Source organism: Corvus kubaryi, unplaced genomic scaffold (genome assembly GCF_017639235.1).
Source record: "Corvus kubaryi isolate FWS band 111438036 unplaced genomic scaffold, C.kubaryi_AGA036_p1.0 69, whole genome shotgun sequence".
Taxonomy (NCBI): domain Eukaryota; kingdom Metazoa; phylum Chordata; class Aves; order Passeriformes; family Corvidae; genus Corvus; species Corvus kubaryi.
This window is the reverse complement of record NW_024582057.1, coordinates 10,395,900-10,413,020: the sequence shown is the minus strand read 5'-3', so window position 1 is coordinate 10,413,020 and position 17,121 is coordinate 10,395,900. Positions and strand designations below refer to the sequence as shown.

The window sequence follows — 17,121 nt, the reverse complement described above, 5'->3', positions numbered from 1 at the left end:
TGCACTGCTCCTCATTTGCTGTGGACAGACTAGAAATGCCATCTTTTAGAGGGAGCAAGAATCTCTTACAGTCTGTGTTCAATGAACTTGCTGTAGTGCTGTATTTTTGGTTCAAATTTACTGATGTACTCTTTACTTACAGACCTTTAGAAAATGCAGTAAAACTTGAGTGTTGCAGAACATGTAGCCTCCAATTTATAGCTCCTGAAACAAGGTGCTGTTTTGGCTTTCTCTAGAAAAGACTCTTCAGGATTCTTTCTGATAATTTTCTTTTCTCCCCCTTAAGATCGTGCTGGAAGCATCAGTACTCTTGATTCTTTAGATTTTGCAAGATACTCTGATGATGGCAATAGAGAAACCGATGAAAGAGTAGCAGGTAAGTGTTTCATATGTTTTAGGAATCACAGGATGTTAATTTTACTGTTTAATTTGTTGTTTCTAGCATAAGTATATTTAAATGAACATTTCTGAAGATGACAAGATTTTACTGAGGTGGTTTAACTAGGTGCTTAGTGACAGCATCATGCTTTAGACACTTCTGCTGTAGTTACTGTAAATGTTCAGGCAGGTGTCCTTTTGTATGATTCCAGATGTCACCAGTGCAGAAACAAATACTATAATTGCAAACTGTGCCCAGCTTTTGACAGTAGAACTGTGTCTTGATACTGCCTACTTGATATTGACTACTGCTGTTCAGCTGAAACATACAATTAATTATTCTACATAGTGGTCTGTGACTACTACATGGGTGAGAGCTTTCTGATGTAAAGATCTGTTGCAAGTCATCTTTTAAATATGGCTTTCATGGAGATCAAATAAGCATTTCCAAACCCAGAGCAAATTTGGGATTTACACAGTTCCACAAATCTTCTTTGCTACAAATCTTAATTGTAGTGCTTTTCTCTCCAATTTGATTCTTTGATTTTGTAAGATTGGTTTAAAGGAGTGTCTTTTTTTGCCTTTTGTTCTGAGCCTTTGGCACGTTTAATTTTGGATCTATTATATCACCAAAGGCAGAACCTTCTCTTATATTTGAAATTATTTTAGTAACCACTTTTGCATGTGATCCATGTTTCTCTGTCCAGGATTTTTTCCAAGTTCCTATATTAAGTTATTCACAGCTTCCACCGAGAAACCCATAAAAGCTCTCTAAAAATGGCTACAGAGCTCTGTTTGCTTCCTGTCAGTTAATACTGTTCAATATCCTGAGCTCATGGAAGTTGTCCGTGCTGTGACTTCTGCTCACATGATTGAGCTTTATGAAACCTGAAGTGATGCAAGCAGCTGTGTCTCTGTTCCATTCTATTGTCTCTACTCTAAAAGCAACAGAAAGGCTGATGAAACATAGTTCTGTAAAGGATCTTGATTCTGAAATTTCATTTCTGGGTCAGTGTGAAATGGTGGGAAAATCTCATTTTTCTTATCCAGCCAGTGTTGCTGAATTAAAGGACTGGATGAAATTCACAAACACGAAGCAATACCAGTATTTTGGTGTTCTGGCCTAGAACTATAGGAACTTGCTGTTCTTCAATTTATGTGGAAACTTCTGGATTCTTATTACTATCTAGCTACTCTCTTTTTCAATATGTGTATTGTATATGTAGTCCTTTTCAAGGAGGCAATAGTTGTAAATAGAAAACTAATCTTGTAAACAAATTGTGTTCAAGGAGCCCAAGCATTTATGAATTGTGTCCTGGAATGCAAGGAAGAAACAAGCAAAATCCCAGTATTTTATTTCTTTTCTTTATCTTGGTAGGTTTTTCCTGATTCTAGTCAGTATTTCTTGGCGATAGTGTTAGTAGAGAACTAGTCTGATGTTTGCTTGGAGCTGTCCTTGGAACTGGGTTAGAGATGCTTATAGAAATATGGACCAGTCAGAATTTGCATCCAGTAGAACCAGTAATCTTCTGACAGAACATTAGTAACAAAATATTGATTACTTCCAGTATGAAATTAATACAGCTGAAAATTAAGTATTAAGTAAATCTTAAAATTGATCAGTATTTTTGATAATTACCATATAGTGATTGACTCCTGTCATATGTAATTGATGAGGAAATTGTATGTCAGGGTATTTACGTTACAGTTCTGTGTTCCTTTAGAGATGTTTTTCAAAGAGTTCTTAAAAAGTAACAGAAGAACAAAGTAAGACTGAATATTATTTCTGGATGTTTGTAAAGACTGATAGTTTTCAAAAATATCCCGTTTCTACTTAAAATTCTAGTTCGGTCGTAATTGCTTAAAATGTTGCCTCAATTCTGTTAAAAGCCATCTTCCTGAGCAATTTCGAAAACTGATAAGTATTTATTTTGTACATTAAAAAATTATGTCAACAGAGGTTTCAAAACTTTTGCAAATCCAGTTCCTTCTTTAAACAAACTCTGGCTTACAACTTCTGCTTTTGAAGTTGTTCTTAGCTGCAGATGCACTTTGACACCTAAGTGGAAATCCATCTCGCTTGTTTCTTCTGAAATTCTTTCTGTTCAGTTAAGAGCTTTGATGCTTAGGAGATTAAAATTGTCATCTGTTGTGAAAGCTTGAGGCTTTCATATGATCGAATAGTCACATTTTTCTTTTGATAGTTCTGAGGATGAGGTTTGAATAGTTTCTCTTTGAAAATGCCCTTCTCATGCTGCTATCTTTGTTTTTTACTGTTTGGACAGAACACATGATTTCCATATCAGTTCCCTATCTTATCAAATGAAAGATAGGAAATAAATGCACATCAGTCACTAAATGAAACGGATGAACTAGTTCCAAGTCAGAAGAACTTTAAAACTGAAGTTATAACATACCCACTTTACAAATGCTTTTACATCTTGGCAATGTTAGAAAGCCCCAAATCAAAAAAATGTCTGCATGCATCATCCAAAGCCACCATATTCCATTTGCCCGTTATGGGTAGTGGTAGACTTAGCTGCTATATTTTTTTGTCTTAACAATCAAAAAAATTCCTGGAAATAACTGTGTCAACTTTTGTTTGAAATTGATTTCGGTATTTAAAGACTATTAGACCACTTCATTTAATCTCGTATTAGAATCAAAATTTGACCTAGAAGCAAACATGTTTTGAAGAGTTGCTGTGAGCTTTTCACTTGAGAAATCTGATAAAAGGAAGCTACCTGAGCCCTTCTATAATGTTATTATCAGCTTGACTGAAAAGATGCAAGTCACAGAAGCCAGTCAGGGTGTGGATAAGTATGAAAAAACTAACTGCGATTTAGAAAACATAAATTTTCTTCTTTATCTACCCTATCTTAATGAAAATGAGAGTTACGTAACAATTTGGATAATACATTTAATAATGTATTATAATACAACAATAAGATAAAAAAAACCAAAATGCATCCTTACAGCTTGCAATTTACTAGATGGAAACAACTTGTTCTCTAAGACTGCTGGTAAGTTTTGAATCCTAACTCATGTATTAAGTGCTTGAAATAATTGTTGCTAGGATAAACTCAGTACTGAAGGATTTGGTAGGGTTAGTAGACCTCCTCCAAATACTCATAATTTCCATAAAGCAGCTAGAGAATGGAAAACCTGTTCCCTTCCTGTGTAATAAGGATATGCCTAACTTGAGTACTCACAGCATTTGCTTTAAATAGGTTTCCTGACATTCAGTCTAAAGAAATGAATCTTCTGCCACATCTTAAATTTGCCATGGTCTAAACCCCCTACTTTGCATAATTCAAAATGTTTATTATTGCTATCCTGCCTTTGACATAACTGAGAATCTGATCATTTTAAAAACACATGCTGTGTTTTCAGTGATGATAAAATTAATTCTTACAATCAAACTCTATTTCAATCATACGTATTCTCAGATTTTCCTGTATTAGCATTGATTTCTAGCTAGGCTGAGTCTCTGATTAGCAGAATGAGATTTGAAGGGAAGAGAGAAGTTCAAAAAACACTTCATTATTTGTAAGAATTTCATTTATCTAGACTTAGGTTCACAGTTTCTGCTTTTTACAGAGCCCTTTTGTTTTTCAGTAGATACTATTAACTTATGCACACCAAAATCAGAGGAAAATCTTTTTAAAAGATCAACAAACAAAATTTAAAAAACAGAACACAAAAGGCATCTGTAATACAACTATCACTTGCTAACATTGCACTTTGTTCATCCTGAAAGCAGATCTGTTTTTGTCTTCTCGCTACCTGTCTTAAGCCCTCTGAAGCAGTTATAAGCCTCTTAAATTTCTTTCCGGGTTGAAGGTCTCCAGGGGTTGAACCTGAAGACAAGTCTGCTGTAGTTCGGGTCTTCTCTGTAGCTGGTCCTGTCTCATTAACTTCAAAGCACGAATGAGGCTACTGAGTCAAGTGTTGGCCTCCCACTATTAGAGTGACAAGCTGTCTGATACTTGCTTGTGAACTCTCCTGCTGGTTTTAATTTTTGTTGTGTGGTAGTCATCTCTTGTGCTGAAGCACGGCTTTTTGATTTGGGGCTGTTTGTGTTACGTGCTGAAGTGTTTCACATTTCAAGGCCACTTCTTTTCTTAATTCTTATATCAGGAAAGTGGGAGTTGGGAAACCTCAGGTTCTGAAGTATGTTTGTGACAGTGGCTGCGTTGCTAACTGTTGTCAGAGAATTTAAATTTCTTCTGATTGACTCAAAATGTAGGCACAGATTCATCAAATGTAATGGGATGTCATACAAGTTTTAGAGGGCATGATTTAGGACATCTGAAGTTCTACATTTACTTGGCAAGGAGGAAAGACTCAAAATGGCAGGAATAACAAAGCTTGTAGCAGTATCAAAGTTTGAGGAAAGCTGGGTAAGCGCAGGGGCCCTTGATACTTCAAAGGAGAGCTACTTTTAAAAGAAAATGTCCAAATGCCATATAGTGGCTTCACAACATAAAACTACCCTTCTACCATTATCTGAAGTACTGAGTACTTCATAGTGAAGTATGCAAAAATCTGACAAGGTAATTCATATGTACAATATAATGTTGTAATATAATTGGAAATAATACTGCTTGTACAATGCAAGTGCTGGATGATTTTAGAAGTACTGTTTATTTCCTCAACTTTTTGGCCTTGGCTCAACAAGATTGCTGTTCATGTAAATCTCAACTAGTTCAATCCCAGATTGCAGGTTGTTCTTCATAGGTAACTTTTCAATCCATGTAAGTCAATAGAATAAGACCCTTGAGAAAGTTTAATTTTGAAATTTCAAAGCTCAGCAGACAAGCTACTCATTCCCGATGTGCACTTCTCTTTTAAGGTGTATTAGATTAGCTGCGTGAAAGCTGAAACATTTAAAAATGGCTGTCTGAAAGCCTTGGTCCAATGCATTGTTGCTTGCTTGAAAGATTCACCCATTTTAAGTCAGACTTTGTAATTTTTTCCAGGATGGTAGCTGTAGTGATTAGAAATTTTTAATAAAGAAAAAGCACAAGAGCCATTGAGATTTGGAATAGTTTTCTCTCCTAAGACAAACTAAATTGTTCAGAAATGCGCTTTCCTTGTAGGAAGATTAACCAACTTCAAGGCTCTAAATTTCTGTTCTTTGCTTTGCTGGTGTAGAGGAGTATCTGTATCCTTCTAAAGTATTCCTTTCTTAGGCTGTCTGCAGCAAAACTTCTGTGCATCATTCTTGAGGAGTGTCAGCTCCTTCACCAAGTGCTAGGAGTTCTACATGTTATCAGCCTAGTCAACCACGAAATTAAACCTTAGCTGGCTTTGTCAATGCTTCTGAAGGCGTAGTTTCAGCCTTGTAGCAGGAGAGGGGAGGGGAAGAGGCATCAGGTCATTTATATTAAAATCAATACTTCATAATGGTTACAAAGAAAGGGGTTTAAAAGTTGCCTTTTTATTTAAGAGAATGTTTTAGAATCAAAAAATGAGGGTTTCTAGTGTTGATTTCATTGGTAGACATGTTGAGTTAAAAATCATTACATGTTTTGGCAGAAGATCACATTTCAGTATAACTTCAAGAGCTTTTAATCACAGTTTAACATTTGACTGAAGTTAATGTTATAGCTATTTACATGTATGATTGTATAAACATGTACAAACTTCAAATAAAAACTACATTTGTGACTGACTTGAAAGCATCAAGGTTTGTATGATGGCAATTATAATGGTGGCATTAGTAAGATTAGATGAGGTACAACTGTGTAACAATGCTGTGTTGTGGTAGAATTGTGTGGCTGTTGTGATATGCTACCAAGTGACAGCTTCTCAAATATACAATGTCTAGAATCTTCTACTAAGTAACAGAAACATGCAGCAGAGTAATCTACTTTCAAGGTTGAATGGGGAAAGTCCTAATGACTTCTAGGAATTTTCAGCATCATTACAGTTCACTAAAAATCAATTCTTGCCGTCTGACATGGGTTTGTCTGACATGAGTTTTTTGGCTTTCTACGCCTTCAGACATGTCTTATTCCTATTTCCCTTAATTGGATTCCTGAGTTTTTATAGTTTGTGTGGTTTTCTAACTTTTTTTATTATTTATATCATTCTAGTGCAGGGCACTCCTGATCTGCAACTGTTCTGGTCTTCAAAAATATTTTACAAGAGTAAAATGTTAACACATAGTCATTTCCATAAGAAAAATTACTTAATTTGAGTTAAATTTTTCAAAAAGTAACAAATTAGTATCTTACAACTGTGAATAAGTAACTCAAATGTGAGGAAGTGCTAAAATTAGGTACTTACTTTACCATGAGAGCATTTTCTAACTTTGTTGCACAGAAGTATTTGCAGATCAGCATTGCTGAATGCTAGAGAGATTTTACATATTTTATTCATTGTATCCTCAGTTGCGCTTTTGTATTGCTGCAGTAAAATTCTGTGCATCAAACAAGTTACTTTCATGTAGCAAATGTGGTGTACTGTAGTTACTCCTTCAGTTTTTATGCAGAACTGCAAACTGAGTGAATCTTTTTTCCATGAGTGCTAATTATCAAAAGAGTAACAGATGGTCAACAGAGGAAATGGTTTTATTTCAGTAACACTTTTTACCAGCAAGGGCCAATGCAGTGTTTCTGCTGTGCTTTGTCCTCTGAAAAATGCCATGTTAAATTGTTTCCAGGCAGTGATTAAAGATCTCATTGAAACTTTCTTGTTAAAAGGTGCTACAACACTTTCCGTTTTGCAGGGGAATAAAGTAGATACGCAACTGTTCTAAATAGGTTATCTAACACTTCAGCATGGTAGGTGTTCTGTGCTCATCTCTTCTAGTTAAGTATGAGAGTCCTTCCTTCTGGTAACTGTACGTTTAGGTGTGATGAGATTAATCTGAGAATTAATGAAATGCATATATTTATCTGGTAATCTCTTAAATAGGTTTCCTGAGATGTTCTAACTGTAAATGGTTGTTAAAAAGAACATTTGCTGTGTGTTTTGCAAAGGTCCAGGGGGTTAAAATTTGAAGCCACCACATACATATAACCTCAGCATCAAAACACATGAAATCCCAGTGCACACAAATCACCACTGGCCCTTTTTGGAGGAAACATTGGAACATGAGAAACACATAACAATGACATGGGGAGTTGAAAGGTGAATTTAAGAGAGAATGGAAAGCTGAAATTAAGTATTTTTGAATTTAAAGCTGACTCTAGATCTTTGAAAATCACTGTAAACTTTCAAGAATAATGGTGCAAAGACTTTTTTTCTTTCAAGCTTTTTTATAAGTACTGCAGAAGAGCTGCATTTTTTGGGTATTTTGGTCTTGTGCATCTCTTCATTTGAATTCAGTGAACTGAATTCAAAATCTTAATCGACTCTAGGACATTCCTAAAACTCCACTATTTTTAAAGAGAAATTTAAAATGAGATTATTCTTTTTAGTAAGATAAAGTACATTTCAAGATCTCCCATTTAAACTGCTAAAATTTTGGTGTATGATCTAATTCTCAAAAAAAATTCTGTGGTTTCAATGGGACTGTACATTAACTTCATGGTTTAAGCTTTGCTACATGGAGACAGCTTCCTCTGCTGCCATGGCGTATTTGCTTCATTTAGATCTGTGTTCTGATTGCCCACATACTCTTCTTGCCTCGAAAAAACAGAACATTTGACAGCATCAGCTCCCAAATATTATCCCAAAACCTTACAGCGAGTCCTTGTCAGACAGCTTGAAATTTTGACTTAGCTAACCTAAGGCCAGTGAAACTATGGAAAATGTTCACCAGTTTGCTTTCAGACCAACTCTGCTGCATGTGTTCATAAGTTCCATAAAGATTGCATGCTTTATTTTTAATACAAACAGTATCTTTTTTTTCACACCCATCCTTGCTTTTTATATTTTATTTTTGTTTCCCTTGCCTTGGTTGGATGCCTGTGTGTGTTTAATCCAAATCCCTGTCCAGTCCTGGAGTTTGAACTGCGGAAAGCCAAGGAGACCATACAGGCCCTTCGAGCCAACCTGACTCAGGCTGCAGGTGGTGTACATAAACCTTTTCTTAAGTCTCTACTTTAAACAATGTAGAAGTATCTGAGCTCATCCTCTGTGAGAGAGTAAAATTTAGTTACTCTTTTTTTCCTCCCCAGAAAATGAAGTTCCTTTGCAGGAACGAAAAAATTATAAATCAAGTCCTGAAATTCAGGTAGGTGGCTGGTGATAAATGAGCTTTGCATGGATTTTAGTATGGATATGCTTCCATAGTTGGAAGGGAGATAAACCAAAGATCTAGTATATTTTCTTTTTTTTTCCAGGAGCCAATCAGACCTCTTGAGAAAAGAGCTCTAAACTTCCTAGTTAATGAATTTTTACTGAAGAATAGTTACAAGCTTACATCAATAACATTTTCAGATGAAAATCATGATCAGGTAAAGTTTGCTTGTGGATTTGTTTGGGGTTGTTTTACATGCCTGCTTTCCATATTCTGATCTTGTCATAAAATCAAGTGAACTTAAATGATTTTTCCTCTGCATGTAGTTTGCTTCGTGTATGTGAGTATGCTAAAGGTTAAATATGTTAGTTAGCATTTTCATATATAAACCATGGTTTGAAAGCACAGCAGTTTGAGCAGCAGTTTCCCAAAATTTGTAGGAAGGAGACAAGAATGCTTGCATTCTTTAAAGGAAGCAAAACAAGAAGTGAAATACTGTGAGTTGTGTATTTCTTTATATTCTAGTGTGGCACACATTCAGTTAAACTCAAGGATCTGATTCTCAAACATAATCTTTTCCTTAAATCCTGCTCAGTTGACTTGTACAGGCTATAAAATTTACCCATTGGTTGTCTTCTGGGCATTTGTATGTGTGTGAGAGTATACTTAATCACCTGTGGCACTGAGTACAGTATTGAAGAAGTTCTTGGTAATAAGGTGTTATGCTAGATCTTTCCCAACATAGCTGTGCTTGGATGCATTGTTCTTAAGATGATCAGTTTCAACATATCTCTGTTCGCTTACATTTGATGGAAAGAATATCTTTGAATGTTTGGAAGGTTCTAATTACATTCTGACTGTTTCTGGGTAGAACAGCCAGTAACATCAACACCCAATATGTATTCATCACAAAACTGGAATATTACCAGAAGAATTAAATATAGAGTTTCATCCAGTTTTATCGGTAACTGGTCTTCCTATACTTTTCCTGTGTTTCATATCCTAATCGGTAAAGCAAATATGTTGTTAAATAGAATTTCTGAATCATCACCTCCGCTGAATATTTGCACTTAAGGTCCAAATACTTGTGAGAATACAGCCCCCAAAAGAGAAGAGATGAATAGTTTGTCCTTACTATTTGTGTTCTCAACTGAGAATGTTTTGTGTTGTGAGACAATTAGCAAAAAAAAAAAAGGCAAAATTCTTAATTCTAAAAGGTAAATATAAATATACTGCAATTAGCATATAGTAGGCACATATTTTTCTACATTATTCACATAATTCTTTGAGAAAATAATCCTTCCTGTACATGACCAGACTATGGAAAAAATACAGTGAAGGCTGGGAACAACAGGAAAAAAGTTTAAACAAATACTTAAATTTACTGTCATTAAGGAGACCATCACACCTCTTGTGTAACAGTGCATGTACTTATTTATATATACAGACATGGAGTAATCTTGTACTAATAGGATGATAAGATGTCAATGAGAAAAACATAGAGTGATGGTTTGAGACAGGGAGGCCCTTGTATTGTTTGCACCTCACTATCAGTCATCTACAGAGCTGTTTGAGCTGTTTTGAGCATCAGGAGGAATTTCTTCATGGAAGTGTTAAACGTTGGAACAGACTGCCCAGGGAGATGGGGTCACTGTCCCTGGAGGGGTTCAAGAAATGACTGGACATGGCACTTAGTACTTGGGTCTTGCTTACATGGTGATGATCAGTCAAAGGTTGGATTCAATAATCTTAGAGGTCTTTGCCAACCTGAATGATTCTGTGATAATGTGACTGTCTGCCTCAGGGAAATTACACCTGCACTTGTAAATGAAATGGGAACAAAACTGCTATCTCTGCCTTGTATCAACATGCATTGGCTTTTGCTAGAATTTGAGCAATGTTATTTCTGATTCTAAAAAGTGTTCATGTCTTAGGAAAAAACAGTAACGTATGTGGTTTTGGGAGGTTCTGTCTCTAGTATGTTACCTAGAGTTGCCTTTAGAGTGAGACTGCTTTGCTTCATGAAGTGGATCCTTCCTCTACTATTGTTTCTTGCTGAGTTAAGCTTCTAATTTACTACAATGCAGTCTTGATGTGATTATTTCGCTATTGCATCACCTGTGGTCAAATGAGGAAGATAAATGAAAATAAAAGGAAGTATATTGTATGCTTTAGTTTCTTTTATTCTTTTGAAGGATTTTGAACTTTGGGATGATGTAGGATTGAACATTCCAAAACCTCCTGACCTGTTACAACTCTACCGTGACTTTGGAAACCATCACGTTACTGCGAGAGATGTGGTGGATGCATCAGTTGGAGTAGAAGATGATGAGTTAGAGGTTGACACTCCTATACTTGGGACCGTCCCTGTGTTTGACACACCACCACGGTCAATAGAAGTAAGGCTGTACAGAAGAAATGCTGCAGCTGTTTGCTGAACTGCTTAGCTTTATTGTACTAAACTCTTTTGTTTCTGTCTTGTGTTTAGCAATGTTTAATAGTGCAAAAATTGGAAGATCAAATTAGCGTGTTAAACAGTGAGAAATGGTCTTTGATGGAACAAATCCAAAGACTTGAAAGGTATGTACTTATCAACCTACTTGACTGCTGATAAATGTTGAACAACTTTTCCATGTTTTTCTAGCACGTATATGAAAACATAACTTAGATATAGGAAATTACTAGGAATTCTTCAGGGCAGTCTTTCCTTTTCAATACATGGTACTTGATTTAGAAAAAGGAAGAGACTTCAAACTGACTATTTCCCTATTATTACCTATATAATTTAATTTTGTAATCAGTTTTGTTCTTTCAATGTAACTTCTTTAGTTCTTTGAAAGCCGAATCACTTCTGATCTGTTTTACATAGGTTTTTTCTTCAATTAGCTTTATGTCACTCCTTGGTACAGCTTGCAAGTACTGTCAAAAAGATGCTTGTTTTAACACCAAATGTCTTCTTTCTGAAGAGCAAGACTAGTAGACATGACAGTATCTTTAATAACAGCAAAAAAAAAGATACTTAAAGCTTAGGTCAAAACATAATTCTGTAAGCCACAAGATATCATTCCTCTTATGAGGTGTACTAATGCAGCATCTGGGAAAGTGCATAAATTTTAAGTGGCTTTATTGACTTGCATACTTACCATTTCAAAGCCAGATAGGATAGTACATATTGATTCACCACTGTCGTGTTTTAAGTTTTGCATCCTAGATAGAGTTCCATCTTGTGACAATTTGTGTCTCAGTGCTCATATTTCAGCCAGAAGGAGATAAAACTCATTACTCACTTGTTTCATTGATTCACTCAGAGTGCAACATTTTTCCTGCTACTAATTATTTACCAAAGTACTCAATGAAACTAGTGCTTATTTGAGCAATTTGTGTGATGGAAGTTATTTCTGTTACAGGAAATTTTTACACACATGAATTGAAGAAGAGAGCTCTTGAGTGTGTTGAGCTCTTCAGTATGTTGTCTTTATTTCTGTGCTGCAGTCGTGTGATTTGAACAGCATTTGCATGAAAGCTACAAAAATACTTCATATTTTGCTCTTTCAGTGAAATAGATCTTCTCAAGAATGAAAACTTTGCTGTGTCAACAGTTTATGGTGTAGCTCCCCATCCTTCTTTAAAACAAGTGCCTCTCACAGTCTCAGAGGACAATGGACGGTACTTGGATATCAAGAGCTCTGAGAATGACAATAAACATGGAAACATTGAGGAAACAAGCCTTGCTTTATCAGCTGAAGTGGATTCAAGGACTTCTAAAGATGATATGCTAAATTCTGTGCCCTCTAAAGAGGCAGAGAAACTGTCCTCATGTACTCCATCATCTAAAGCTGCAGTCCACTTTGATAAACCTAATAGGTTAGTGATAAGTTGTAAACTGCATGTTATAATTAAAAATTCTTGTAAAGTGAGTAGATATTTTTCTAACAGTGAAATTCTGCCAAATGAATAGATCATTTGTGTTTTGAAGGCAAATAAAAGACTTAACATACCTCTAGGGTACAGTGCTGATATTTTTATATTGTTCCTAATCTCTTTAGGAAGGAGTACATATGATAAACCTACAGTTTTAGTATTAAGTTTCAGAATTTCTTTTCACTTTCTACTTGTTTCTAAAACCAGCCCTGTTTCTTGCAACAAAAAAACAGGTACAATCAGAATAGTGAATGGGAAGACAAGATAGTTCCATTTGCTTTTAAGTTTTAATTTCATAATTCTCTTCTGTTCTGCTTGAAGACTTGTTGGAAAAATTTTTTACCATTTCTATGTAGATGTGTATAACTCTCCTAGAGAGCAGTACTATTTTTCATTTACTTATTTTTTAACTATCAGAAAGGTATCTAATGGCAATACTGCATTTTTGAGTTTTGATTTTGTGGCAAGCCTTCACTGGGTAGCTATGATTCTATTAACTAAAATAGGGTATTCGTGTTGTGTTATTACTTGGAGACTGAGTTTGTAAGTGTTCTTGAGAAAGCCCTTTCAACCTGTACAAGTGTTTTTATAGTGAAGAGGGGACTTGTTCATTAAGTGATAGCTAAACCACTGTAGTCATCAGGAGTAACATGGACCACAAACATAATGAGGGTACGTACAACTTGTAATTATCACCACAGTGGACAAAGATATGCACATAGATCACCTTATGATCTTACCATTTCTGTTCCTAGGGAAGCAGGCAGCCATCCTGCTTTGTATTTTATCAGTTCTCTTAGTGAGCTTTTGCTGGTGTTGATAGTGTAATTTGTTTCTAGAATTACCTTTCCATCTGAAAATACCAAGTAGAAATCTGTGTGACATTCTGTGCAGATGGAAAAATAAATGCAAGCTTGTAGTGGGGGGAAGAAAAAGAACACCCAAAATAAGAGTTGCTAGTAATTTTCTTTTCTTGCAAACCCTAACAATCCTTCTTTTTCTGGAGTTTCTGTACTTCTTGCACTAACTTGTAGGGTCAGGGCTGCATTTTCAATGATATCTTAACTTTTAGAATTGGATAGGAGGAAAGATTTCTGATTTCTGAATATAATACTTTAGAGTCTCATAACAAATTTCTTCTCTCTTAGTTGACACTAGTGTTTAACAGGAAAGTAGAGCAGCTTAGGTTTTTCTGTAAAATGGTCAGTGGTTTGATTTAAGCTTTCCAGATTTTTTTCTTTTTCTTTCATATCCTAGCTGAAAATCTAGACTATGTAGTAATCAAAACTTACAGCTGTTGTGCATTGATTGCTATATACTTGTCTATGTGCTTTCATTTGGCTTGTTGCAAGTTTCTTTTTGCTCAGATTAATGGTGAGTGCTGGGTGGCATGAAGTGCATGAATATTAGATTGATGGTTTGGGGATAGTGAGGATGTATATCAAAATAGGATTAAATCACTGAGTGAGGAGTGAACTGTGTATTTCCAGTGGAATTTATGACAGAGTCTAGAAGAACAGCATTTGTTTTGCTGCTCACAGCTGTTTTAAATATAACTGCACACAGATTTATTTGAAAAGTAGTTCAATGAAGCCATGAATCCCCATTGAGTTAACTATAGAAGTCCCCTCAAATGCAGTTCACTGCAGAAATAAGTAATGCATGTGTAATATGTAGCTATTTTTGTACTCTGCTTTGGGCTTAATGTGTCAGCGAAGGGTCAAAGGAAAGCATATTTGTTTTATAGATCAGTGTCTAGTACTAAATTTTCTTCCTGGATTGTGCCCTAGATTTGTAATAATGCAGTATATTTTTTTTACTAAGAAAACAGATTATTTGTTAAATCTTTTGAGGTCTATGGGAGAAGCAGCAGAATAGAAATGCTGGATATTTATTGATTTCAATCCAGGGTTATTTGTAGAAGACAATTACTGTAAATTATTCAGAATGTATTAAGGGTTAATAACTAAGACTATCCTAAAAGGCAAGATTTTTACTACTGTATCTGTAGAGTGTATTCTTGGCATAAATCTTGGCCAGATGGGAAGAGAGAAGAGGAAGTGAGTCTGTTTTGTGTGACTGCACTCAGAGCAGCTGTGTGTGCATGCTGGCAAATGAGGACATGGCCATCATTGGAAAAATGCCTCAGTTAACAGATTGCAGTACAAAGCACTAGCAGTGGCTTAAATAGACTGCACCACATGTGTTTATTCAACTAATTTAAGGTGTGTGGTAATTTGCACCAAATACAAGGTGTCTTCTGTATACAGCAGTCCTGGCTTTTTGAGTGAATTGACTCTTTTGTCCCAAAGTATATGGAATAGAATAATAGTGCTCAGGTTTTTATTCTTTGTACTTTCTTATGTTTGAACATCTTCACTACTGGCATCTGTTGGCCCTTGAAGAGACTTGCCACTGACTTGTGTGCAAGAGGCCTTGGTCTTCTATCATTTTTGTCCAGCGTAGCCATCAAGGATGTTTTTTAGACTTCATTAAGGAGAAGCTTTCTGGACTCCAAGTATAGCCAGCAATTGTAACAGGATCCACACTGCCCAGAGGTTGCTGTTATTGACCGCACAGGGACATTCAGTGACATATTGTCATACTTACTTTTCAGCCTCTGCAAAGTGGGAATGGAACTTTGCCCTTATGTAGGATTTTAAGTAGGATTCCAAGTGGAAAAGGATATGACATTCTGTAGAATGAATGCTAAGTTGAGGGACAGCCTGGGCAGAGGGCTGGCCAAGGCCTTGCCTCTGTGTTAATGTTAAGCTGCTGCTTTGCAGTGCTTGCTCATGTTGTCCAAAAAACTGTAGAGTCTTGAGTAGAGCTTGTAAGTCTGTCAGTCAAGAATATTTTACAGCATAAGGACTAACATATTGTGAAAGAGATCCTTTACAACTAGCTATCATTTAAGTAGTTTAGTAACTTTTTAAAAGTGAACTTTGCACAAAACCAAGCTGATTAGAATTAAAACAAGCTTCCTTCATTAAAATTTAAAATTTACTTTAAAAATCCATACTGTTAAGAAAGAAAATTGATTTTAAGTAATAAATAAAAATTCTTATTTATCATAATTTTCTAAGTTGTGAGAAGAGGAAAACTGGTATATTTATCAATATCATCTTAGATTAGTTTAAGTAATTATAAGTAGGAGCTTTGATTCTTAATGGGCTTTTTCAGTTAGAAAAGGGTGAATGATAGTGTATTTACTGTAAGAAGTATTATGTTTCAATCTATTAGATAAAATGCACGTCCATGCCCATAATTGTGTGTAGGATTCTGTGCGCTCGGGTGCATTTTTGAGGGTTCAAAAGTGTTACCAGTTTCCACATAATAAACAGGAGTTGTCTCCTCTCAGTGTCTTTGGAGGATTCAAACAGCAGATGATGACAATGAGTGAGATGCTTTCTGTGCATGTTTTGGAAGACAAATGTTGTTTTTCTTCTTTAAACATAGTGGATGAAGCACTGTTAGATTAGCATCTAAGTACAGGCCTCAGATAAGGCGCAGAGGAAGTTGTCATTACTGGGAAAAATAGAGTGCTGCTGCTTGCCTGTTTAATGTAGTGGTCAGTAATTGTTTTCTGAGAGCATTTCTGCCAAATTATCCTCTTCAGACAAGGCTGTTTTGAGGCTGTTATCAGGGTTTGATATGGATGCGTAAGGCTTTGAGTAGCTCAGCTGTGTTGGCTGGTGCTAGATGTGGCCATGAGGCAGTGCTTGTACAGAGGCACCCTGTATGAGGACTTAGACAGCAGTTTAAGGTTGATTTTGAGGTTCTGGCTGCGTTTGAATCCAAAGTTAGATCCCAAAGTGGCAGTTGAGCAAACTCTATTTAAGCTTGAAGCTTGTAACTTGACTGACTACTCAAATGCTTTTGTTCAACGTGCAGAATTGGAGCATTAAGCAAAATTACTGTTTTGTGTGATTTTTGCGCCCACCCCACCCCGTTTGCATAATTGTATGCTTCCTCTTGTATTGCCTAAGCTTCCTTTTCTTCATGCTTTAGTCCTATTTTTGTCTGTGCAGCGGTTTGAAAAATGTTACATTTTTTGGAACTAAAAGTAACTTCTTAATTAGGACACTCAGGTTTTTTTCTTGCTACAAACTAAACACCCTAAAAGTCAAAGATAATTTTAAAACTTCTGTAGTATGCATCACTTAAACATGCTTTCTGGATGTCATTTTACCTAGCTGATTAAACCAGAGTGAAAGGACTTGCTTTATCACCTTTCTGATTTATGCTTTTCCCCCCATTCCCTTTTTGATGATATTTCAGGAAATTGTCACCAGCTTTCCATCAAGCACTACTGTCTTTCTGTCGGATGTCAGCAGACAGCCGTTTGGGATCAGAGGTATATTTCCAGTTGACATAAACTAAAAGATCCTTCATTTTGCATGGCACCAATAGGTAAACAAGCAATAATTGCTTTGAAACAAGACATAGATGGAGAGATGAATCTATGTGCATGAAAGTTAAGAAATAAGGATATGCTTTCAGATTTTATGCTTAATAACGAACCTAGTGATAGAAGTGTAATTACCGGGAAGTTTTGAGTCTCTACAAGTGGATTCATGTAAGTCAAAAACTTACAGCTTAATGTGTGGGAGTAAATTAAATACTTT

General features: G+C 35.8%; 1 protein-coding gene across 4 annotated transcripts in view; it reads left to right on the top strand.

The window, feature by feature from the left end:
- Positions 1–17,121, top strand: part of RELCH (RAB11 binding and LisH domain, coiled-coil and HEAT repeat containing) — a 76,783-nt gene that overhangs the window by 16,206 nt on the left and 43,456 nt on the right. For 3 of the 4 annotated variants that reach the window (XM_042048990.1, XM_042048989.1, XM_042048992.1), the window contains exons 2-9: positions 287–376; positions 8,330–8,401; positions 8,511–8,566; positions 8,676–8,789; positions 10,768–10,971; positions 11,061–11,152; positions 12,128–12,436; positions 16,775–16,850. In XM_042048990.1, coding sequence (XP_041904924.1) covers positions 287–376; positions 8,330–8,401; positions 8,511–8,566; positions 8,676–8,789; positions 10,768–10,971; positions 11,061–11,152; positions 12,128–12,436; positions 16,775–16,850 — 1,013 coding nt within the window. The remainder of the gene's footprint in view (positions 1–286; positions 377–8,329; positions 8,402–8,510; positions 8,567–8,675; positions 8,790–10,767; positions 10,972–11,060; positions 11,153–12,127; positions 12,437–16,774; positions 16,851–17,121) is intronic. The other variant, XM_042048991.1, reaches the window with a different exon arrangement.